Below are 25,506 nucleotides of genomic sequence, written 5' to 3' on the forward strand. Positions count from 1 at the left end.
CTTGCAAAACTAAATACAATAATAAAATCAGGCAGGTCAAAAATAAGTGAACTCTTCCTTTTGTGCTAAATGTTCCTGCCAGCTGATAACTGGGATACAGAATGGGCAGACACAGAGGATAAGAACATTTCAGAGGGGTGAAATTAATTCTTTGCAACAGTGCAAAATATTCACTTCACTGTAGAAGAAACTGAAGACATTTCAGCACAGAAGCCTGTTTTGATGTGTCTTCTGTAAAAAGAAGTCCTGTCTGTTTTACAAACCTTGAGACCTTCAAAGGCTCTAACAAGTATTCAGAAAAGGGAGATGTAGGTAAGACAGCCCTTATTATCAACATTCTAGCAAAATAGGCTGTCACTGAAGAAGAGTCCTGACATGGCTAAATAATAGAACAAAAGACAGGAAACAGGGCAGTAGCAAATGGTCAATTCTCACAGCGGAGGGACATAATCAGTGGAGTTCCCCTGGGACCTGTTCTAGTCAACATGTTTACAAGAGATGAGCATCAAGGTCGCAGTTTGCTGATGTTAAGAAGTCATTCAGGATAGTAAGTGGAGACTGTGAAGGATTGCAGAAGGATGAAACTGAGTAACTGGACAATAAAATGACAAAAGAAATTCAGTGTGGATAAATGCAAAGTGCCCAACTGAAAAAATAATTCTCACTTGATATAGAAAATGAAGGTCTCCAAAATGACCATCACTGGAAAGCTCCTGATGTTATGACAGACAGTGTCATGAAACTATTAGCTCTGTGCTCAACCACAGTGAAAAAAGCACTGTTAGGCATTTTTAGAAGAGGAATAAAAAGTGTAATTATTCCACTACATATACCTATTTATGCACACTTTGAATGCAGTACTGATCACAGTCAGCTAAAAATAAGTAGACTGAAACTGAAAAATATATAGAGCAGGGCAAGTATGATCAGATGAAGGAATGCCTTCCACTTGAGTTGAGTTTTCTGTGACAAAGAGCTAGAACTTCAGACTGGACATGAGCACACAAACTGTCCTTTCCACATATACATGAAGCAATCAAATTAACTGAGCAGGAACCAGCAGCTTTTTCTTCCTAACCAGGGAGCAGGAAATGTTCCTTTTGGCAGCTTCCTCCGTACCAACAGATGCTGTCATGCAAGAGTGTTACTTGAGGAGACCGGAAAAGTAGGTAGAAGAAACGGATTCCTTTAGGGTTGCCAAGGTGACAAACACAGCAAATTCAATAAATGTTTTCAAAAAGTTTGAATTCACCAACACACAGGTAATTTTGATTAATGAAAACAGAGAGTCTTTATTAAGTCTGTCCCACATTGATGGAACCTGTTACATGACCAGCTGAAATCAGGAAGATTATGAAGTTGACATATTTGAAGAGCACTGCAGTAAGGTAAAATATTCACCTTTGCATTTACAAAGAGGCAACTAATACAAGAATAGAATCAGGATGATATAGTTCAGTGCTCTGTCATTGAGACCTCATACACTGTTACCCTGGGTGCCATTTAGTATTTTGAAAGACTTTCTTTCACTATGGGTTTAGTTCTAGAAACTTGTAATTGCATTACATTGGTACGGAATACCAAAATCTCTAATGTTCTAAAGATGACTGTGGAATGAATAGATAGTATATGATACACTATTACCAATCAAACCAAAGGGTGCACTGCCACAAGCGTTTCTGTTACTGGCTTGGTGTTACAAGTCCTTGTTTACATCCTCATGTGACATGGAACCTCTCTGAGGCCACTCTTAGCAAAACAATAGACTTGTCCACAGCTAAAACTCCACAGGTCCCATATCAGCAATTAGAACACAACTTTTGTTCTTTACAGATTTCCATGTTCTCAGACCAGGAATCTGAAGGAAGAACAAATTCCCTAGCTGGTAGGACAGACTGAGTCTGTTAACCTGCAGAATATATTGCAAGCTTTTCTCTTCGGTAAAGTTCTTCCATTATGATATTTGCAATAACAACAATTTTTCAAACTTCTACTACTCAAAACAGGTGTTTCAGGAAGATTTCCCCATTAAAACAAATAGAATAAAAGGAGCAGGGATTTATTGACTTTGTTATTGCTAATGATTGGTGGACATGTTAAAAAAATGATATAATGCGTGTCAAACCAGCCACAGCTGATAGTGCAAAGAAACATATGCTAAGTTATAGGGTAAACAATGCAATTCATGGATAATTTCTGGACTGTGAAAAAATAAAATCGTCAAACCCATACACGGTATTAATACTCTTCACTATGGCAAGACATTACTAGTAACTTGGTAGTATTACTGTACCTATTTCTAGTAAACATAAGCAAGAAATCCTGGGCATATCCATGAAAGATAAAAATAAAATAGAATTGTATATCCACTGCAAAGTAAACTGTTTACTAAATATCTATTATTGCATTATAATACATAACATGACAAACTGCCAGTTTGGCTTACGTTACCATATTTTTAAACAATAATCAAGACTTGGCAGAGGGCTAGATAAGTGCTCATTTACTGCATTTTGTATAAATCTTAACAAATAAATGCATGGCAGGTTGTCCCAATCTAACTTCTCTTGGCTGATACCAGATTATTCCTTTTTGCTCCATACAGGTTTTGGCATACTTTCCAAGCATAGACTTAAATATCCAGAACAGTCTCAAACTGACTCTCATACTGATAATTTCTGCTCCTGTGCGAGGAAAAGAGTGCAAGATCCTGACAGAAGATGAAGGTGCAGTGAGAAGAGTCTATTCTGAATCATCTTTTATATGGGAAGAATCTTTTAACTTTGCACTGGCCACTGTGAAGTTGCAAGACTGCACACTGTCTAAATGATTTCAGGAAAGAAGACATCTTCTCCAGATTAAATTGATGCTCAGTAAGTCACTTACAGACATCACTATATTCATTCGCCTGCAAAATCTGATCAATGCACAAGAAGTCATTGAATGTCCACTTTGCACACTAGTGTTGCATTCTTCCCTCCAAAATACTACACTTCCTTCATTTTCTTGTCAGTTTTTTTTCTTCTTTTTTTTTTCCCTCCCCCAACCATTATGTAACTAAGGTTTAAATCTGCAGGAAAAGTGAATCAAGGTTACAGTTATATTTCAGACTTTACATCAGCCTTTTAGTTCCCTCAAGGCATTAAGAAGGGATCATATAACTTTGTCAGTGCATCATGTAATTGCTGAATCCGAAGGACTGATCAATCCATTAAGAGTCATTTGAATAGTGATTTTATAAAACTCTATACATTATGACAAATCTGCAAAAGTCTTAAGAATGTAGAATGAAAAATCAAGTGTTATAATGAGTCTTATATTTTCATATAGTACTTCAAATTATTTTGTAATTTAATTATTTTATTTATGCAAATAAGGCCTCAAATGCTATTGCACTCAAGAAGTTAAACACTTGACATTTTTACTCCTTAAAATGCAACATTTTATGACGTCTAGATATGTTTATTAATTAGTGATTATTAACACCCAGTAAACAACATCATGTCTTGTAAAAATACAATCTTTCTTCACAGCGTGAGGCCGAAATCTATTATTCACTGATTCCATATGCTGAAATACACTCAAATGATCACAAATGACCTTAAGCATTAGATAAATGTAAATGAGGACAGGGTAGAAAATGTGTTTTTGATTGATATCTAAAAGACCAGGTTTGAAGTCCTGACAAGGGATGAAATCTGAAATCTCACACAAAGTAAAGAACAATTGAAAATTAAAAAAAACCAAAATCTAAGCTTCTGGATGGACATACCATACAGCCTCTCCTCAGCAGTGTCTGAGGCTGCTCACAAGAGGTGTTCAGCACATGGAACCTGAAAGACCATTCCTGGGATCCACATGGCCTTTGTCTACTTGGCAGGCTCTTATTAGGATGCCGAAATGTATCTCTAAGTTATATGCACTCACACCCTAATGAAGGCAGAATTTTTCTAGCCCTAAGTGCTCACTTAAACTAACTTCTCCACACAGAATAGCTACATAGGCATAGGATTAAGTGATGTGAATGATGGCCATTAAAACCATATGGGTTTAACCCTCCATGTGAGTAAGCTTATTCTGCATTAACACTTTGCCTTCCTCAGCACGTTTTCAGCTTTACTTTTGTCAGTTTTAGGACTGAGTGCCCTTCTGCAATGTGACACATCAAAAAAAATTTTAGACACACAAATAAGAGTGTACTAGTTTCTCTCAGATAATCATCTTCTCATTCTTAACCTTATACCACAAATATGAAATGCCTTTTAATTTACTTTTAAAGTACTGCAAGAGATGAATACACTGTTCTTGGTTCCCATGCTCCCCATCTGTCCTCACAGTGACAACACAAAAATGATCACACAGACAGGATGACCAAAAAACCTTCCATGGTTGCTCCAACAACATCTTCCTCAGGGGAAAATGGGATTTGTTGTCACCCTGAATTTTCAGAGCTATTTAAAATGAAATCTGACAGAGATTTAGATACATTCATTCCAAATCTCATTTTCAGTACAACAGGTAGTGCTGACTCTGAAGCAGACAAATTTCAACCATGCACTGAATCACAGATTGAAGAGACATAGTGTAAATTTAAAAAAGATAAAAAGGAAAAAGAGGGTGCAAATTAAAAAGAGAGAAAAAGGAAACAGACAGTTTGTTACCGAGGTTAATTATACTGTATTTGCTCATTTTTAAAAATACTTTCGAATTTCTGTCTTGCATCACTTATCTAATTATATATATAAACCTGTGTGAACATCAGTAACACAGGTCACACTTTCACACTTTTGCATACATTTCTCATCTACATTAATACAGAAGCACATGCAAGAATCAGTAAAAAAGTTTAGTAGAATCTTACCAGCTTGACACTTTCTGAGCCTTAAATATTCCGGCGTTTTGGTTTCTTGCGATGATCTCATTTACGTCTGTAGCGTAATTGTTAAGAACTATCTACAAAACTAGAGCAATAATAAAAATATAAAGTCAACTATTTTCTATTTCTAATGCCTCCATAATATCTGTTTGTTCTTCTTTAATCTGTGCTAAGAGTCAATCTTTTTTCAGAAGCATACATTTTATATTGCTACTACAGCACATCAGCCATATATCTATGCAGCAATTTGCTCTGGTTTCCTACCTCCATTTACTCTTTCATTTAAGGAATTTCTAATCCTGTAGCTATAGAGGGAAGTGAAAAAAAAAATTTCCCATATCTCAGATATTTAAAGGCAACTATTTACAAATACAAGATTTACAGTCATGGAGAACTGAAATTTTTAAAACCACTAAATGTCCAGTCTAGTTATGACTATATCCAATGCTGAGATTTTGGAGGTTTATGTGTTTAAGAGCCTACCCACCGGAGACACACCTATGTTCCTGGCTCTATCTAGGTGAATCTAACACACAACAGGGACACCTTAACCTACAGGCAAAGGAGTTTCTAGTCCATTTGCTTTCTTGAGAATGGTTTGGAACCACCTTAAAAGAGTGCAAATGCCTTTTCTCCCCCTTAGATATCACAAGAGTACCTCAGCCTTGTGTCTCAGCTTCTTATTGTTTGGAAGTTCAAGTCACAAATTTAGGTAGCCATTCAGGCAGGTTAAAGCAAGGGCTATCATGGAGAAGTTTCAGGGGAAGCTGAGCCCAGTCACCCATGGCTAGAAAGATAACCATCATGATCAATCATTCATGGTTAGTGAGAAGCCACTGGAAGGAAAAGGTGTAGCAAGTAAGTGAAAACTATGAGAATATTAATTGTTGCTCAGTATGAATCCAAACATCCCTGAATGGTTCACTTTCAAGTGTAAATAATTATTTTAAACGGACATTTTTGGTAAAGATGTAAAAGATCCTTCTTTTTTGTTTAAGGTATAGGAAATCCAATGCTAATTAGGAGGATGTTTCTAAGTCCACAAAATACATCAGATATTTCGAAAGTGCTGTTGTAAGAAAATTGAATACAAGAGTCAGGCTAATTTGAAATATCACTGATATATCTTTTTCTTTGCTTTGCTGAAATCATATAATTTACCTTCCTAACAGAGTTGGTTATTTAAGAAAAGTTATTTCAGGAAAGTCTCTATCCAAACACTGGAAAAGACAACTGGTATTTTGTGACGTATAAACTTCAAAGTAGAAATGGAATGACAGGAAATAGTTTAAACAAATCTCTGTTTGGATGTGCCTTTTAAATAGTTTCCACAATATGCAATGAGGAGTAGTAAATGAATGGTCTATACCTGCACTGCAAAAGGAACGCAAAAATAACTCCATGAGTAGATCATGCTTCTTTTAAACAGGGGCAGAAATAACACTGTTGATAAATTAGCTTCACTGCACTTAAATTATATAACTGAATGAAAATATTAATAAGGGTTATAAACATGTTAACACTAGACTTTTAAAATAATTTAGGAGCCTGTATCTTTGGGCATTCAGGCTAAATACGACCCTTCTAACCTAAATTTCCCTGGACTGTTGAAAGATCCATACACTGTATTTTAATGGCCATTATAGTGCACTGTAAAAATGTTTTGTATTATCGATGCTTTCAGACAGTAGCTCAAGTCACCAGTGCATGATGTGAAACGAACTATGGCAGAAAGTACACATCCTCTGTGAAATAGGAGACAATTTTTACTAAATTGAGCCTCATGCTTGGATTTGGACATGTCAAAGTGAGTAAAGATGCTTCCAGTGTTTTGAGGAAATAACATTCTATTTTCATGACTGACTTACATCACAGATACAAGCTAAGTAGAAAAATTCATATCTGAATGCATATCACCCAAAACTACAATGGGGGATGAATCTGATAACTTTGTCCATGTATATCTTCATTATTCACTTGAAATGTCTATAGTTTTAATCCTAATACTTTCCTTATTTAAATGATACTGAAAGAATTTAGATAAAACAAACTAAATCAACAACAAAGTCCTGAACAAGGTTGCAAAAAGAGTAACATCTGTCTTTATTTTATTGATTTTGCAACATAAATGATCTATTGAATCAATTCAAACCTGCTCATGATAAGCAAAAGGAGTTAGAGTGAAGTCTTTTAAATGGTCTAGCAACTAAACTCATAATATCCTTTTTAAAACCTCCATAAACATCATACATAAGATCACTGATTAATATAAAATACAGCAATGTATTTCACAATGAGAGGGTTAGAATGACAATTATTTGAAATTGATTCATTTGTAAATTTTTTTTAACTTCTAACATTTCAATAATGTATCATAATATGGATATTGAAAACATACATAGTGAATACTTCATGTGGCAGTATGAAATGGAGACTAATAGGAAGCATATCAAAAATTAAAAGAAAAATCAAATCCTCAAAAGCTTGAGACTTCACAAAGCAAAGCTGTTAGTTATGCTCACTGAATAGTCATAGTAACAACAAAAACAACAATAATTATGACGATGTTGATAATACAAAGGCAGATTCTCAGATGCAATGCACTATTGCCAGGTCGATTTTCAATTACATTTCACTGATGTATTCATTTGTTTCTTAATGTGCTCATCTTGCCCATTAAGAATAATTAGCAGGCTTGCTTGGTGATTTCCTGGCTTCTGACAGGGATATTTTTTCTTTTTTGTTGACAACCACTTTTACTTTTTGGAAAGTAATTTTTGGATATTATAGTATGACTGGCATGTAATTTAAGCTTCCTAAGAAATTTAAAGGGAAGATGTAAACAGTAATTTTAAAACAAGATTATTTTAATCTATAATACCTACATAAAAAACATAATACTAGACATTAACTATTCCTGAAGAGCAGAATCTAGAAAAGAAAACAGTATTTTATTCCACATTAGCTTAATTTGGTATGCTAAACAATTGAAAAATACCATCAGCAATAATAAGAACTAGCAAAAATACAGCATTTGTAGTCAGTGGCACTTGGGGTGAATGCTACTTCCAATTACACCTAAAATTCTACCCTGATTTCAGTGAGTCTGGTGGGGCTGAAACAGGTCTAAATTTAGTCTAAACTTCTATTATAGCCAGTCACTATAGAAAAGAGTGCGAAAGAAAATTACCGTAAGACAGATCACAAAATTACTACTGAAGTCCATAAACCATATAAAAAGCAACAGAAATTTTATTATGTGCACTTTTAAGCATACATTTCACCTACACGGTAAAGTTCTTAGCCTGCTGCACTTTGGCACCCCGCTAATATTAAGCCCATTGTAAAATCCAACACAATAAAAGCACTTTGAATGCTGAGCCTTCTGAGCACCAAATGTTAAAAAAGAAAAATAAATTCCTGTTAGAGCCGTCCACCAATCGCTTCCCTGAAAGGGATTCACTGAGTGAATACAGATGAAGACCTCTTGTAAGACTTTTGGGAACAGAAGACATTTCTAAAACATATTGTGAAAAACTAAGGTGTGATAATTAGATAACATTAACAGTATCTTTTACAGGAAAAAAAAGAACTTTTATTTGTTTAATTTCAAGGACTGAGTGAATATTTTAGCACTCGCCAATTTTCCTTGTTATAAAAGACTTCTACATTTCAAAAAAGTTCAGGTATGTTTATGGAATCTGCTATGCAAGACATTTGCTGAGTTGATGATTACTGAGCCCACCTGAAACTTTTTGTGGGTAAAATGACCTTTTGTTAAATACCTATGCTTCCAGACAACATGAATTTGTTTTGTTAGGCTAGTTTTGAAACACTTCTTTTCTCCTACATTTTTTATCTTCATAATGACATGGAAGAAAGATTGGAAGGGATGGTGCTGATTAAAATACACAGAATAATGAATACTTCCTCCTCAAGACACAAGGCTAACCATATTAGAATTTTAAAAAAATAAGAATCCCTAGAACACAGGTGAGAACTTGCCTTTTCAAGAAAAAAGAGATTTTTAGCAGGCTTACTTCAAGTTTTAACAGATATGATCTAGGATTGACTGTTTTTAACATGAAATTGTTCAAGTGTTGTCAGCAGTTATAGTTACCTCAGTTACCACCGAGAAAGACTTTTTTGAAAGGTAGTAGCTAATATTATTGGACTGAAATGTCTCCTGTTTTAACAGGCATCAGCAACTGCAATTTATTTAAGCCACAGATCAGTTCAAGTTATTTTTTTACTAAGTACTCTCTATGTTAGCTCTCAAATACATACAAACTCAAAAAGAAATGAAATCATTCTGATGCTGCAGTAACCAAATCCTGAAAAATTAGCCCACCAGAAAATGTAAATGGAAAGATTATCAGGGAACAAAAGCAAATAGATATCTTCCTTTTTTCCCTCTCAATTTCTAAGGGCTATTAGTATTCACCGTATATATCTCTTCTTGTTCTGTGCTGATATTTAACGTGGCCACAAATTATGCTCATTCATTCTCTTGCTTAACCCAAGTCCAGTTCAATTTTATGAACTATCTATTCATATTAGAAGGGCATAATAGCAATTTATTCTAATATAAGAAATACAGTAAAATACTTCCTACAAGGGACAGAGGAGTTTTGCAATCTTACATCAAGAGAAATAATGATAAATTGGTAATTTATTAAGCAGACTAAATGGGTAATTAGTAGACAGTTATAACTTAGCAGCAGCAATGAAACATTTCAACATTCACTGGAAAAGCTCTCAAAATATTTGAATGCTGGATATATTTTAAGGGGCTAGTATCTGAAAGTAGGAAAAAAACCCTAGCTCTTATGCAAAACAGATACATGAAGGGGAGCTAATGATTTGATTCCCTGCTACACCTCCTGTAATGTGCAGCATACACACATGAATCTTCCAGCACTCAACCACGAGAGAAATATTTACTACTGTACATGCTCTATACCAACACGTGCGTTTTTAATTAAGGGAGAAAATGTAGCATTTATTATGGGGGAAGCTGCTGCTCTGTTCAAGATATTCCACATCTGTTTTTTAATTACTTACGTGGGGACTTTTTCTTAATATGCCCCATGCTGACTGTCTTTATATCGATTGTTACTCAGCCAGTAAAAAGGAACGAGCACAACAAACCAGTTTTCTATCTGAATAAGGATACTTTTGATGGCCTTTTCATTTCCATCAGTTAACAGAACTTCTTTGACATCTGCAGAAATAGCAACCTGAAAAAAAGAGCACAGCAAACAATGAGCAAATATGCTTGTCTGTGTGGAAGTGAAGACAGGAGTGACAAGCCTTCAGTATCATGCTTCCTCACCTATTTCTCTGTAACAATCTTCAATCTTTTTTCATTTTATGTCTGCATTATTTTAATCATTCAATCAAATCAGTCAATACTTTTATCATTCCATTTGCGGGAGCCTCTATCTTGCTATCATTCTGTTCCGTAATTGCATTGTGACAGCCGATGATGGTATTCTGAGAGGCTTTCATTTGCGGGCTTCTGTTTATCTAGTAGAGCCATCATACAAGGCTGTCACTCTGCCTTTCAGCTTGCTTCTGTCTGACTGCCTGATGCCCTTCATATAACTTTGCATTGCAGGCAGATGGCTTTGTAAGGGTAATTTTTTTGTGAGCTTTGACATGCTCGCACATTGGGCTGTAACCTCGACACATTGTATAAGAGCGACAGGTTTGTCAAATGCCAATCAGTGTAACAATATGCTTTTATTTGTAGAGACATAAAAACTTGTCTAATGCACTGCACTGCTACATAATATCTCCTGAATACATGACTCAGAACCCAGAGAATGGTGAACGACTCTCCTGAATGGCCAATCTAATTCAAAAGAATCTAATTACCGAGAGCTCTGGATCATGTTTGTTGGTGTAATAATGCAGGCAAAACATTAGCAGCTATATCATGGTGCTCCAACTGTGATTCGCCAGGCTATTCCTGTATCTTAGCAAATGGGACTATAATCTGAAAAAAAAAAAAAGCTTCGGCTATGGCAATGAAAGACAGACCGTACGTGGCCTGGAATGTCACAACAAAAGATATTGACTACACCGAGGTAAAATGTTTCTGCTCATCGAGGCAACCATAAAATCAATATGATACTAAAGCAAGTCAATCTAGAAGGTCTCTCAAGACTCTGCAGCTTGACCGCAGCTGAGGCTGTTGACAGTTCTCTGACCCAGCAGTTGGAGGCACTGGAACATTTTTCCTTTTGTTTCTTCCTCTGAATGGGATTGGAATTGAGAAAAGACCTACCATGAGCCCAGCCAAGCATGTCATGCCACCCCCTAGCTCACACACAGCAAGGTCCCTGAAAGAGAGAAAGGAAATGGTAGAACCCATACAAATTAGATGAAAATGGTCAGAGAGACATATATGTTACAAGAACAAATTGCCATCTGCAGTAAGAACTGAGCTACCAGGAAGTTGTAGAGACATGACTAGGCTACCTCATGTCGTTTTGCGTTTTAAAAATAATTATGAAATAGAAAAGTCACAAAGCAGGCAAATCAGTGGGGGTTCCCTCATTAGTGTTCAGTGCAACATTACCACCGCTGAGCTGAAAAATCTGAGAAGGTTCCCTTTTTTCCCTTGTCAATGGCTCTGTCTTTTAGAACTAAACTAGCTAGAGTAGCGAAAGATAATTGTTAGGAAAGGATAACAATGTTAATCCACATTCATTCTTGCAAAAACAGCTAGAGAAGTAAATGGGGAAATTAATATTATTTATATATCTCCCATACAGTTATGCCTAAAAGCCTTTTTATATTAAAAAGAGAGAAGTTTTAAAGCAAGTCGTATACCACAAAATAATTAACACACGAAGAAATCTGATCCTTCAATTAGCACTTAAAACTGCAAGTGACCTACAAACAATGCTGTTACGAACAACGATGGGAACAGCAAACGGTTAAGCCTCAGAAAACTAAACGAAGTTAGTGTCAAGAGCCTAAACTGAGCCCGATCAAAGGGCTGAATACATGGTCTAAAAGGCTGCTTTTAACTTAGACCATACTGCGCTGTTATTAAGACGTGCATGTGAAATATAATTTGGCGCAGAGAGCGTGCCGGATGGGAGCTTGCAGGGGGAGCCATAAAGAATGTCCTCCAGAGCCATGGCCTGCCCCAGGAGGGGAGGAGGGAGGGATGCTGACCCCGCACTGAAACTGTGTGTGAAACAGTGTCTGGGGCAAGGCAGAGCCTCAGTTTGGGAACATGCTGCTTTATGGCAGGAGCATTCCCATTGAGACACTCCTGACAGGCAGAAAATGGAATTTTAGCTAAACTGTTTGGTTGAGTCTGGCTTTGGGGGGGCTAGGTTGTTTTTTTGTTGTTTTTTTTGGGGGGTGCACCTTTTATTTTCCTCTGAAACATTAACATCTGAAAGTCTATTTTTATCTGAAAGGGTCACCTCCCTATCACTCAACACTGATATTTAGGAAGAGCACCTAGGATGCCGTATCAGTATCAGTATACAGATGCTGATATTTTGTTCACTGAGGCGAGCAGACAAGGCTGTATGACTGTATAATAATGCTCACTGTCTGGACGGGTTAGTTTTATTTTTCTTAGACACCACAAATTTGATTTGAAAAAAGTCTAGTTGTCCTGTTTTATCAAAATGAGACAAAAGAAAGATATAGGCTGGAGGAACAAGCTGTACATAAACCCAGTAAGAATATAAAACAAATATGGGAAATTCGCAATTTAGATTTTTAAACAGAATGATTTTAAGTTTTTCTTCAAAAAAGTTTTAGTTTTTCAAAATCAAATGTATTATATATTAAAACTACATGCATATGGTTAAATATAAGGCTTACAAGGCACCTACTCCTTTATAAAAATCATACTTACTGAAATAAACACAGAAAGTATCCAGTGTGAGGCTTTTAGTGCATTTTGAACCAAATTTTTATGTACATATTATAGGAGCATATACTTACACACATAAATATTTATGCATATGGAATTTATTTCAGTGCAAAGTTCCCTCACTAGCAAGTTTTAAAAGTTATATCTGTCTCTCAGGCAATATTCAGTGACATTTATAAATGAGAATTAACATAAGAAACTCTACTGTGAGAGTACTGTCAGAAGGGTATAATCCTGAGAAATCAGGATGTGAAACTGCCCATTTACTCTGTGAAAGTTTGACTGATCGGTGTCTCTATCACGGCTTACATACCCAAACTAGGAAATACCCTCTGAATGAGCAGCACTGGAGTTTTGCTGGAAGGAGCCCTGGAGGAGAAGCAGAGCACACGAGCATGGGGCCAGACAGCAAAGTGCTACAGGGATGTCACTACAGCAGAAGAAGGCACACAACCAACCTGGGAGGAAGGAGCAGTGGCTGCCAGATCAGGTGTGTGAGCTGCCTCCCCTATGAGAGCTGCTGCACCTCGCTCAGGCGGTGGATGCAGCAGGAATGAGACTTTAGGGACCAGGGCATGCTTTGGGAACAGGTCTTTGGTTATAGATAGGAGTCTAAGCAGGTGCTCATTTGGTACAAGGAGCAGGGACTTAGAGTTTAGTCTTCCTGATTTTACCCTACACCATACTTACACAGACTGGGATTTTGTATACTCCAAGTTGGTTTACTTGGTATTTGCCTTATCCTCACACAGAACACAATTTATGACTCCAAATGCATTGTTATAATAGCTTTTTTTGCACCCAATTCATCCTCCAGACAATGGAACTTCAAGGATTGCCAAGTGCAAATCTCAGTATACTCATGAGATGCAGGATGGATTTTATATTTAGATGTCCTATTGGAGCTTTGATAGCTGTCTTCTGCAAGTTCTGAATAAAAGTGAAGGATGTTTCAAAACTGTTTCACAACACAGGTGCAAATTCCTCCTACTATATGCAGTGATTTTTATGTATTTCTACAGATAATATTTTGCTTGCTTTTGCAACAGATGTCAGTTTAAAGAATATCTTATTTTTCCTGACCTTCACAATCAGCACTGATCGATTGGCACTTCACTTTTGTTTCCCAAAAATCAAAGTGAAATAAAACGCCTTGAGTGGAAATCAAAAGTCTTTGACATATAGCAGAAAGCTTGCTGTGCAATATTAGTACCCAAAGGCAGCTCAGAACTCTTTGTTAAGAGCAACATGCTTTCACCTTGAACATTTTAAATTTAATCTGAAGACTTAAATCATAGCAATCTTTACCATGCAGATACAATAAAACTAAGAGATTGGAAAATATCTTTTTATGTTTAACTCTGTACCTGAATATTTCATTATGCTTTAGGCAGTAGTAAGCCAGCACTTCTTCAGATGGCCAGAGACCTATAAAACAAAGATATTTGCCTTCTTAGAACAGATTTCTTTCTGGTCTAAAATAAAACTTGAATGCATACTGCCATTTTCAGACCTCTACCCACTGTTTTATTTTCTATATTTTCCATAATAACATGGACTATAGAAAAATAAAAAGAAGACCTAGGATTTAAGCATAGGAATTGAGTATTTCATAGATTTCATCACAACTAATGATCAGAAATTCATAGATACATGCACACGCATAAACATACATCTAGACATATCCATGTAATACTCAAGACTTTAAAAGTAATATAAAATTTAATTCACTTGAACATCAACATGTTTGTACCAGGCCAGATACACAGCCAACATTGCCTTGTAGCCTGTTTCCAAAAGGGAAGAGGAGCCTTCTCATTTTTCATTAGCTACATCATCATTATCATCATCATCATCATCCTACAGTCATTCCATTTCTTTCCAGTTTCTTTTTATTTAGCTCCTTTCTCTTAGTTTTTGTTAGGTCAGGCATCAGTCTGTAAGGGAGATTGATCAGCAGCACATGCTAAGGACAAATACAGGACTAGGGCAATAAAAGTGTCATTTCTAGTTGTGGCTCAAGAAGTTCAGAAGAAGAAGAAGATGAAATACAAGTGTTAAGTTCTTTTTAACAGGCACTGAAGGATTTTTCTGGTTGTTCTGTAGTAAACTTTCCAGAGCCACACGAGGAAGCACCACAGCTTCACCCTGCTATATAAAGAAACCTCTCCTCTCTCATTTTATAATTGTTTCCCTGCCATTTTAATTTGAACTCCCCTAGCTCTCCTACAGAAGTAGCCAAGCGCAATCACACTTTCTTCACCTAATCTGTATTATTCATTAATTTATTAGCTTCCATCATAAAACTTACACTGGTCATCATCAACATTGAGAACTACTTGGAGGGTTCCATGTAAATTTATTCCTTCAAAACCAGTCTCTCCAGAAACTGGCTGTTTTGCCAGACCAGTTTCCCACCTGACTGGAATGTCCAGCTGAAGTGCTGTGGCCCAGGGAGAGGGCAGCACAGATCCTGTGTGCCTTGCATGCTCTCCTGGAAAAACAGGGTCATACTCAGGAGCTTGAGTTATGTCTGCAAGGGTTTCCAAAGGAGGAAGAATCAAAGGCATATGGAGTTGAATTATGGTTGTATGTGTTTTTCATCTGTGGTTGCTTAGCAATGAAAAACCATGTTTTACGTGTCTGTCCACAGGTAAAACCCAGAATCGACTTCTCCCCTCCATCAACACACATGAAGAATTGAGACACTTCACATTATGAGCTACAGACATTTCAATGGTTCCAGTAAACTTATTTGACATATAGAGCATATTTTAGATATTTCTAGACAAGTAAGTTAAATTCCATGCAGCTTACTATGTATGTGTGTCCTTTAGACAATTTTAACCATTTTTTTGTTCTCAAGGCTAAAAACATTACTACATTTTTAACTGTCATCCTTTAAATCACTTAAAGCTGGATCGAACCATCATCAATATAATTCTTCCTTTCCATCCAGTAAATATTCTGAATGACCCTCACTCTTAGTGAGAAATAATGAAAATTTAAAAATGTCTTCACTGTATGAAGATCAAGCAAAAGCCAAGACAGTATTTGTCCAAACCTTTGCATATAACTTTTGTATTACAAAGGTATTTAAGGGGAAAAAAATAGACCAATGATACATATGTATGACAAAACTACTAATGCAATACCTGTATTTGTCCTCTTTATGACAGTTCAGTCTGATCAGGTATTTTTGAATGTGCTATTTTGCTTAGACTTGCTAAGGGTTAAAAGAAAATATTCACACAAGACTATCCATTCTTTAGTGAAACATATACTAAGAATTGTACAGGGTTTTTCATCTCCCTTTAATCATTTCAATGCTTTTGAGCATTGAAATACGCAAAAATGACAGATTTAGCAATAAATATAATAACTGTTTAAATATTTTAGTGCATAACATAAAGAATGTTTCCGTTTTCAGTGACTGGTGTGTACTCAAGCAATAGAAGTTTTGTTAATATTTAGTGAAGACACAGCTAATTTAATACCATTTATAATACTAATATCTCACATTAAAAAAATCATCACACCCACAAATATAAAAACTGAAACCTTTTTATAGCAAACTTCTAGCCTGAGTGAATTCTAAAAATACTAGTCAATGGTAGCAAACATCCTTCAACATCTGAGTTTTTAGTACGTTCAGTCAAATGTCTTTCACTTTTCTGCAGTTATTACTGAGAGGGAACTTTGAATGGTGTCTCTGAATCTTTTCTGAGGGGTCACCATTCCTTCCCCTGCTACCATTACAATGTTGATGCAGGTTGGAACTGCAGGTGTATCAGATAGCTCTGCGCTGAGAGAAGGGTGAAGCACCTTTGCAAAGACAATGCTCTTCTTTAGGCACATGCTAGCAATGTGCACAGCTTTCCTTCCCACTGCCTTCCTCCACAGAGAAGGAAGGACCTCAGCAATGGTATAAGCATCTGGAAGCTGAAGAAGCAGGAGTCAGGAGGTCTTTCATGAACAAGTCTCAAGTGTGGAAGCACACAGTGCTCCCAGCTAAGCCAAAAAGCCAGAAGCCAGAATACCAGTGTTAATTTTAGTAAAAGGAAAAGCTTCTCGTGCCTGAACAGGTAGGTAAGCCTCTTTACCTTCAAAACAGGGATAAGCTTAAAGATCCATGTGGAGGAGTTTGCATTCTGTCTTCCTCCTCACTCTGACCTACATTTTGCCAACACAATGACCTACATTTTGAAGTTGTAAGTATAAGAAAGATAGTTCTGCTTCTGCCAGAAAACATATAGCTATAATACAGAAATGCAGAATTCCTATGAATTAACAACTACTACTACTACATTGTGAAAAGCGTAATTTATCTTCTGCAAACATACATATGGATATGGATTAAGTTCCCTGTGAACACACTTAAAATAATTCTTCCATATTTAAAATAAAATTATTCTCATTTTGATTTCTGAATTTGACTATAAATACACAACACTGGATGCTACCTATTTTACATGTACAATTACTTAAACGATAGTAAATATTTACAGATGGATAGGCAAAAGAATATCAAAAGATCCCCAAATATAAATATTCCACCAGTACTAGACAGAGGGCTAAAAAAATCTCACTGTATGATGAAACAGAGAGAAACAAGAGTTTCTTTTTGAAAAAAATAAATATTTTGTAGCTTTACTGGGGGTTTTAAAACTCTTTATCACCTTGAAAACTACAACTTGAAAATAGAGAATAATTGCCAGAAAGCATTGGAATCTATTGAAACATATGAAAAAATTAAGTTGCACTGGTGTTCAAAGGACACCCTTAAGAATGGGCATATCTGAAGACATGGGACAGAGACAGAGCTCATGCCTGCCCACATTTCAACTCTTGAAGTATCCTTTCACCACTAGGATGGAGCAGGATTCCCACCACAAATGCCATAAGAAAGATGAACATCTACTTCCAGACAGATTTATAATACCTATTACAGTAGGAATAGAAAAATATTATCATTTAATCATACAATGGTGAACAAAGAAATGCTTCAAATGCACACAGCCATATAAAATGCAGGCATTTCTACAGCACTTGTCACCACATCATAAAACATCACCACAGCAATGGAGTCTCACAAGAATTTGATGATATCATGAATTTCTACTGTCCCAAGTTTGCGCACTGGGAACCAAAGTAAGAGACAGAGACAGATTAAGTTGCTTAGACACATAGAATGAAATTATGGGAAGGTCAAGAAAAATAACCCAAGTCATCCTTACACCATGAGGCATGATGTAACAAAAAAAAAGATACCCAAGCTCTTTCTACAGAGGAACAACACTAAAAAAATCATAATAATGGAAAGAAACATAAGTTGGTTTTATCACTTTCATATTGCATGCTATTAGAAAGTGTCAGGTCCTTCTGCACTAGTCAGGGCACAACTGTTTCTTAAAGAATTTCTTAAAGCAACCTTCAAGCCACGTGGACTGAACCACGTGAAAACAGCCTTCTGAGGATGTTGTGTTTTAATGATCAGGTGGAGCACTAGACCAAAGCTACACAAAGCCTGTGCTTCTTCTGCAACAAATCTAAAAATGCTGAGTACTCTGATAGTACAGAAAATTGTCTACCAGAAATACATTATCCAGTATTAAATCTAAAAAAAATGTTTCTCTCCTCCTGCTGCTTTTTACCACATAGTTTAAAGAATGCTGCCAACCTTTGGATAACAAATATTGAGATCTCATGTGAAGTTCTTAAAGAACATCATGTCAGCAGAAAAGAATTTTGAGACATGTATTTTAAGAAAGACATCTGACTATCGGAGCTATTATGTCTCAGCAGTGCTCCACAGGTACAAAGAAATCACAGTAGCTACTGATTACTTTAACTGGGCTAGTGCAAGATTAGTGGAACTCTGCTCTACTGTCTGCCAGCACTACACACAGGAAACACAGGGGGCAACTGGAGGTGACAGGTGAGCTGTCCCTGGGAGCTCTGAGTGGGAGGCACAAAGCTTTCCTACAACTGCTTAACTCATGCTAGCAGATTAAGAAGTTACTTTCAAAGCTAAGCCAAATTGAAAGTATTTTCACATTTCCCTAGCACTTCCCACAGCCACATGTACAGATGCCTGATCTCAACATTCAAATTTTCTCTTTCATTTGCACTAGTAAACTATGAGATGTCTTCCTATTCATTTGAAGTCTCAAGTAAATTTTCTACAAATCCTATCTTAACCCTCAAAAGCAAAGACAATTTAAATTTGAAACGTCAGTCATTTTCCCCATATGAATATACTCAAAAAGATACTTTTTTCTAGTATGTCCTTATTCTTGACTATCACCTTATTTGCTTCATCATCAAAGTGAAAGGGAAAAAAAGCATTTTTGGTCAAAGTGATGAATAATGTCTCAAAAGTTGTACCAACAACTGCACTGAACAATAATGAATTGTTTTCTGACCCTAAGTAAGGCACTTCTTATCCTTCCACACCAAGACACACAGTTAGTGGAGAGTAGAAAAATCTTTAGCACTACAGTAAGACTGTAACACAGAAGTGTTAAATTAATGGCCTGTCCCAACAGGAAATTATTCCCCATCACCGCTGGTAAAAGATTGTAGAGAAGAAGGAAAATCCCCTAAACTAAGGTATTTACTAGGAAAAAAGTATTCCAGGAATATAACATAAGGAATGCCAGGATTTTAAAATAAGGTTCTTCCATTCATAGAGCATTGTAGCATTGTCACAGCCCTAATTCTACAGCACCAAACCTTATTTTCTACTAAGTGACTGTATTCAAGTCACATGGGAAGGTAAGTTTGGTAATTTTATCCTGGTTAGTTTTTGTGTGGATCATCACCTCCATGCACAGCAAGAAGCAAGTACATCTGCTGAGAGTCCTGGAGAGTAAGAGAGCAGATCAAAATCAAGGTTCAACAGCACAGTACCTAGGAATGAATTTCAAAATTAAACTCTAACCAATATAATGTGCTCTGCTGCTAGTGGAGCAGTAAACTTCATTTCCAAGTCAAAGTTAAAAGATGAAATTATGAATAGCACAATTAAGACTAGATACAAAGTGGATGCACAGTGTAGGTCTGCCAAGTACACATTGGTAGTAACATACAACATGGGTGTTCTAATTTGAGTAATTGCTTGAGTAACGATTACCCGCAAATAATTGCACTGCTGTAGTTAGCATAGATAGCTCTCAAAAATATTTCTAGCTCTAAACTTTCTTCAAACTCCATGCCTCAAGCCCCTCTTCAATATAATTTTACCATTAAAAAAATGTTGTTCGGTATAGTCAGGAAGTAAATATTTTATTTTCATTCCCTTATTCACACAGCATGCAAAATGTGACACAGATGAAAGGATAATCGGTAACCCCTGCTACCTAAAATCCCACCTAAGCGTATTGAATTAAAAAATGTAAACATTCATAATAAGGCACTAATACTACAAATATTCATTTTTTAGATACCATAAAATGCATGTACAGAGAAGTGGAAATATTCCATAGAAAATAACCTCCATAATAATTCAAAGACAAACCTGGTCACTTTAGTAAAATGAAGAAATGGAGAAATTTGCTAAGCAAAGAAAAAACTCACTGAAGAAAATCCTTGTTGTTCCACTCTGTTTACAGTACACAAAATTTTATGTTTACACCAGCAGATGCAGATAAAAAAAGAGTCATTAATGCAAGTTAGTTGCAGATGGTGTGCCTGGAACTGTAAAATTATTTACTACAAAAATGAATTTGAGAGCAAAAGGAGGACAGCTCCCAAGTACTGTGTCCCTCAGGACATTTGACCACCTCAAATGCCAGCATCTTTAAGAGCTAACATATTTTGAAAGTCCAGTTGTCCAGTCTGAGGCTTTCCATTCTGAAATTTACTCCAAGAGTATTTACAAGTGAGTAACTTCAGCAATAAATGCAACAGTGCGAAAAAAGAAAATTATTTAATAGCTTTTACAGTAGCACCTTATATATGTGCCTTACTGCACCTGGCTTTTGCAGACGGCAAACTACCTTTTAAGTCCAGTGAAGAGGAGTAATTTGAGGTAGGGAGAATGGCTAGCTTACTTTTCCACAGCAGGAATGCTATAAGTGAGTTTAAAAAGGTACAAGAACACCAGAAAAAAAAAAAAAATAGAAGAGAATATAAAGAGAAACATTTTTTTCCCTATGCACAGACATTTTGTAGAAACTCTTGTCTCTCTTCCAACTTAAAGCAGAATTCATGATATTCAGATCATTGAAAAATATGTATAAGCACTGGCTGAGATCTTCAGCCTAGGCAAAATGGCCTCAGCGCTGTATCTCTCACTTTCACTCTCATTATTATTCACGACTAGGAGGGAAACATGATGGTCTGCAATCTGAAAATGTCTTTTAGAGCACAAACTTAAGAAGCTTGGTAGAACCGATGTGGAAATACAGTAAAAAGTCAAAGCTGTAAATGCACGCATATCCCTTCCACAAGAAAAATTGGTCAACTGTGCAAATCTACTGATCTACTGGTATGATTGTCTTTAACATCTTTTTCAAATGAATGAATTTGTGTTGGGGGGGGGAAGAGGGGGTACCTAGTTTCCAAATAGTTATTAAAAATTAAACAACAGTGGAACAAACCTTTTGTGATTATAGCCTTCATTCTCCTGCAAAAAACTGGATCTATAAATTTATGTACCATTGTAGATGTAAATTACAAAATTTTATATTCAACTATATTAAAACATCTATTCCAAAAATGATTACCAGTTGTGAAAAGCAGACAGGCTTATCACTTGCTGTCAGTTGTTCATGTCTAGTTAAGCAATAATGTGCTAAAACTGCTCTTTTGTTTTGTGTAAGAATTTTGGCAATAGAAGAAATGAACACTCGTTTAATAAAAACTCAGGCTGCTTTTTGCTTTGATGGAGGAAGCAGCTGCCTGTTTTCATTTGCTGCAGAGCAGCAAAACCCATCAATATAATAAGCAGCTTAGATGCATCCATCCACAGCATCTGTAAGGATATAGGGCTATTCGCTCAAAACCAATCCTTGGTTTAATTTTAACAAAGATGTGTCTGACATATTTGAAAATGCATTATAATAGGGTTTTGAAATACTAGCATTTTCTCCTTTCTTTTTAAATACTTTTCACAGATTTTGAAAGGCAAGTATACATATTGGAGTGATAGAAATGCTAAAACAAATATTACTATAGCAAACAGCACAACTAGCCTAAAAATGCAAAGAGGGAACATTAAGGGACGCCTTCTGGTACACAGACACTCCTGTCCCTTGAAAATACAGAAAAATAGTGTTTCAATCTTTTCAATGAAGGGCTTTTTCACCACAACCAAGAGCAGAGAAAGATACTAGAAATACGCATTACAGACAAAACACCTGCAAAGATCAGAGATCCATTATACAAATATATTTCCCAAGATATACTTTTCCTTCCCTGCCTTATGCTTTGTTAAAAGTAAATAGATCAATACTCATTTTCAAACATATTTATCAAATTATTTTCTACTATTACCTGAAAGTAATGCAACTGTTATTAAATTTGAATAGTCTTGAGTTTGTCCCAAGTGATAACTTCTAATTGCAATAAAAAATTTTAATTAGAAGTAGAGTTCTAGAACATTCATACATAATTACAAAAACAGGAAGAGAGAGATAAAAAACCATCTCAGATATAAACCACAAAACTCTATTTTCACTCTAAAAATGTGATATGACACATTTATATTATTAAAAAATTCTTAAGATGTTATTATTATTTTAGTGCTGTTCGGCTTTCTAAGACCTTTCTAAGCTGAGCTTTTAGATGATTTGCACATTAACTGAGAAGTCAGATAATTCTTAATCCTCCTCTTTTTCAGATCCAATAATGGATAAGGGAGCATCTTAGCATGATCAACTAGCAATCTGCCTAGCCTGAGTGGTAGTACACCTGAATTTAGGATTAGTCATCCGGTTTTCATAATATCTGATTTAAATGAGCACTCATTCTGAGAAGCGTAGAAAAAGAATATTCAATGGTATTTGAACTGTACCATTTAAATATCTAACAATAAACCTGGAGAGCATACATATTTATTTGCTTCACAAACAAGAAACTAAATAGAGGAATGAAGATTTTAAAGAACCAAGTCCAGGCAAATAGTTGGATAGCTCAATTAAATAACTGCCTTTTCCCAGCATTCACAATAGCTTAGAGATACAATCAACCATATCTCAGCTGTAGTCTTGTATCTCTATTTTGTCAATTCCAATATCCTAGTTTCACTTTGTCTGTAGATGAAGTGAGGAAACTAATTGGGAGGGGGTTGGGGTTTGGTTTTTTTTTCCTCACTGTGGGGTTTCATTGTTGGTTTGGGTTCATTTGGTTGCTTGTTTTGGGGTTTAGAGCTATATCAAAGGTAGAGAAGGTAAAAACCTGTAGATTAATGTGGATTGCTATCTTCCTCAAGTATCGGATACAGAACATGGAAAATTGTCTAACTGCCCTATGCACCCTTATGTAATACTCAAGATAAATAAAGTGGAATTTATTTGGGTGATTTTGGTTGTGTTCAGTAGTAGTGTCTAGAGCTTGGATTTCTTCTATTTGGTTTGTGATTTGTTGTTTGACTTTTCTCCTATCAAATTAACTAAACAAAGACAACACCTTTTTGGTCCCAGCAGCTTCTGACTCATATTTTTCTCCTTTATCAAATTCCAACATTCTACACAGTTAACCAAACTATTAGAAAAGTGTCTGTTCTATACAAGCAGGAGATATAAACTGGGTACAAGTGAAAATAATAATTGAATGCACAGTTCAATTTGAAGGCTTTGGACAGCACTTGTCTAACAAAACAGTGTATCTTAGTACTCCGAATTTCATGACCGGCAAATGGTAACCATGCATCCTTCACATTCTTAGACACATTTGTTAGGTCCCTCCAGTGAAGAGGCCTTGATTCTTTCTCCTGGGGTAATTTCAACTGGTGCTAACTGTGCAATTTTCAAGTCTACACTACTGACAACCATCTTGGAAGGTACCTAAAACCTCCTTACATCACTAAACATTGTTTTCATCTCTCACGGATGGATCTTTCATGGAATAAGATTTGTAACAAATTCTGTAAGTGAGAACGCTGCACAAAGATGAACCGGACTTCTCATCTTTTTATGGATCCACATTCCATATGAATTTAGACTGTAAAAGTTAAGGCAGATCTATATCAAAGGAAAATACTTACCTTTTTTTTTTTCTGAAAGACCAAGGATTTCAGGTCCTTCCAGGTAAGGTTTGACATACATTCATAGGGCAACACAAGAGAACTTACACTACCATTGCTCAAAGCTGGTTTTGCCTGAACGGGTTTCAAGAACCACAGATGTTGGTCTGGCACTTTTCATGACCACTAAATACAATGGGCCAGATCTTCAGCTAGTATTATGCCTGAGTATCTCAGCTAATGAATCAGCCTATGATTTAAAATATGCATGGTCTTTCTGAGAAACAAAGTAGCTTTCATTATATTAATATTTATTAGTGCTTTGGATCATTTTGTAGAGTCAAATCTAAGGGTAACCATCTCAAGAAATCAGTGTTTCAATGGGTTATGGTAAAGGAGGATACAAAAGCAGTAAGAGTACAATTTAGTCTTCAAAGTAGCCTGAAATATTTTCCCTGATTACTTCCACATTTCCATGTTACTGTAATAAACCACAACCTGACTACATTTTCATTTTAAAAGGCATAAAAATACGGACAGATGCTACAAGAATTCTGCTGAAAAACACTGTAGAGCTGTATAAAAACTTAGTTTTCTATACTCTGACTCTTAAGTGCTCTTGTGTCAAGAACAATATGCTTTGACTAGCTTAGGGACTTACGCCATTTTTCAGTGTTGAGAGAGTGTATTTCAGAACATCCAGTGGTTTAAGTCTCAGAAACAAAGGAACGAAAGCAAAGCAAACAATTACACTCAATTTAATTAAATGAAAGCATGAAAAAGCCTATGAGCTAACCTCATAACAATATGCTTATGTTTATTGTTGGTAGGTCAGGGAAGAGAATTGATCAAATTTTTAATTACGTGAGCACACACCTCTGACTTCAGGAATTGCTCAGTCATATGCCAGCACAGAAATTGGGACCTATTTTTGACAGTGCAATTTGAATGGGTGACCTGTTCCTTGTGTCCTACATTCCATTCTATGGTGACCACAGACCCCTGGGCGACCCTAGGACTCTCCCTAGGGAGTAGGAAGTTCTTACAAAATGCAGTCTAGGCCGCTCTATTTTTTGAGGCATTTTTTTACTAATGGCAAAGCCAAGACAGTTAGTCATCAATTCCTACAGCATTTCTTGCACCTTGAAACACTATGTTAAATCTCATGCCAAATTTCCATATTAGCAACTAGACTCTTCAAAATCTAGTTTATGTTTTTACTTAATGAGTTTTGAGCTCAGACTTCACAAATGGAAAGGCAGTTGTATAATCTTCTGAAATTCAAACTTTTCCCCTAAGGTTTAAGTATGTTGTGACACATTATTTTCATACAGCTCTTCACCAATAGAGTATTAATGCTGCAATGACAAAAACCTCCTTTTTTTTTTTTTTAGCAGTTAATGAATTTTAGCACTTTCTTGTTCTGTTTTTCTGTTAAGAGTTTGAGTCACAATATAAGAGTAATTTCCTGCTACTTCTGGGAAGGGAGGGGGTGGAGGGAGAAGGGATCATGAAATATATGCAATTTTCACA

At 36.0% G+C, this 25,506-nt stretch overlaps 1 protein-coding gene across 1 annotated transcript in view; it reads right to left on the reverse strand.

The window, feature by feature from the left end:
* CAMKMT (calmodulin-lysine N-methyltransferase) overlaps positions 1–25,506 on the reverse strand; it is a 211,214-nt gene that overhangs the window by 29,683 nt on the left and 156,025 nt on the right. Inside the window, exons 4-7 of the mRNA XM_056488788.1 lie at positions 14,153–14,213; positions 11,169–11,223; positions 10,053–10,116; positions 4,862–4,928 (exon numbers count right to left, since the gene is read on the reverse strand). Of these exons, the coding sequence (XP_056344763.1) occupies positions 4,862–4,928; positions 10,053–10,116; positions 11,169–11,223; positions 14,153–14,213 (247 nt within the window). The remainder of the gene's footprint in view (positions 1–4,861; positions 4,929–10,052; positions 10,117–11,168; positions 11,224–14,152; positions 14,214–25,506) is intronic.

This window comes from Oenanthe melanoleuca, chromosome 3, assembly GCF_029582105.1.
Source record: "Oenanthe melanoleuca isolate GR-GAL-2019-014 chromosome 3, OMel1.0, whole genome shotgun sequence".
In the NCBI taxonomy this organism is placed as follows: Eukaryota; Metazoa; Chordata; class Aves; order Passeriformes; family Muscicapidae; genus Oenanthe; species Oenanthe melanoleuca.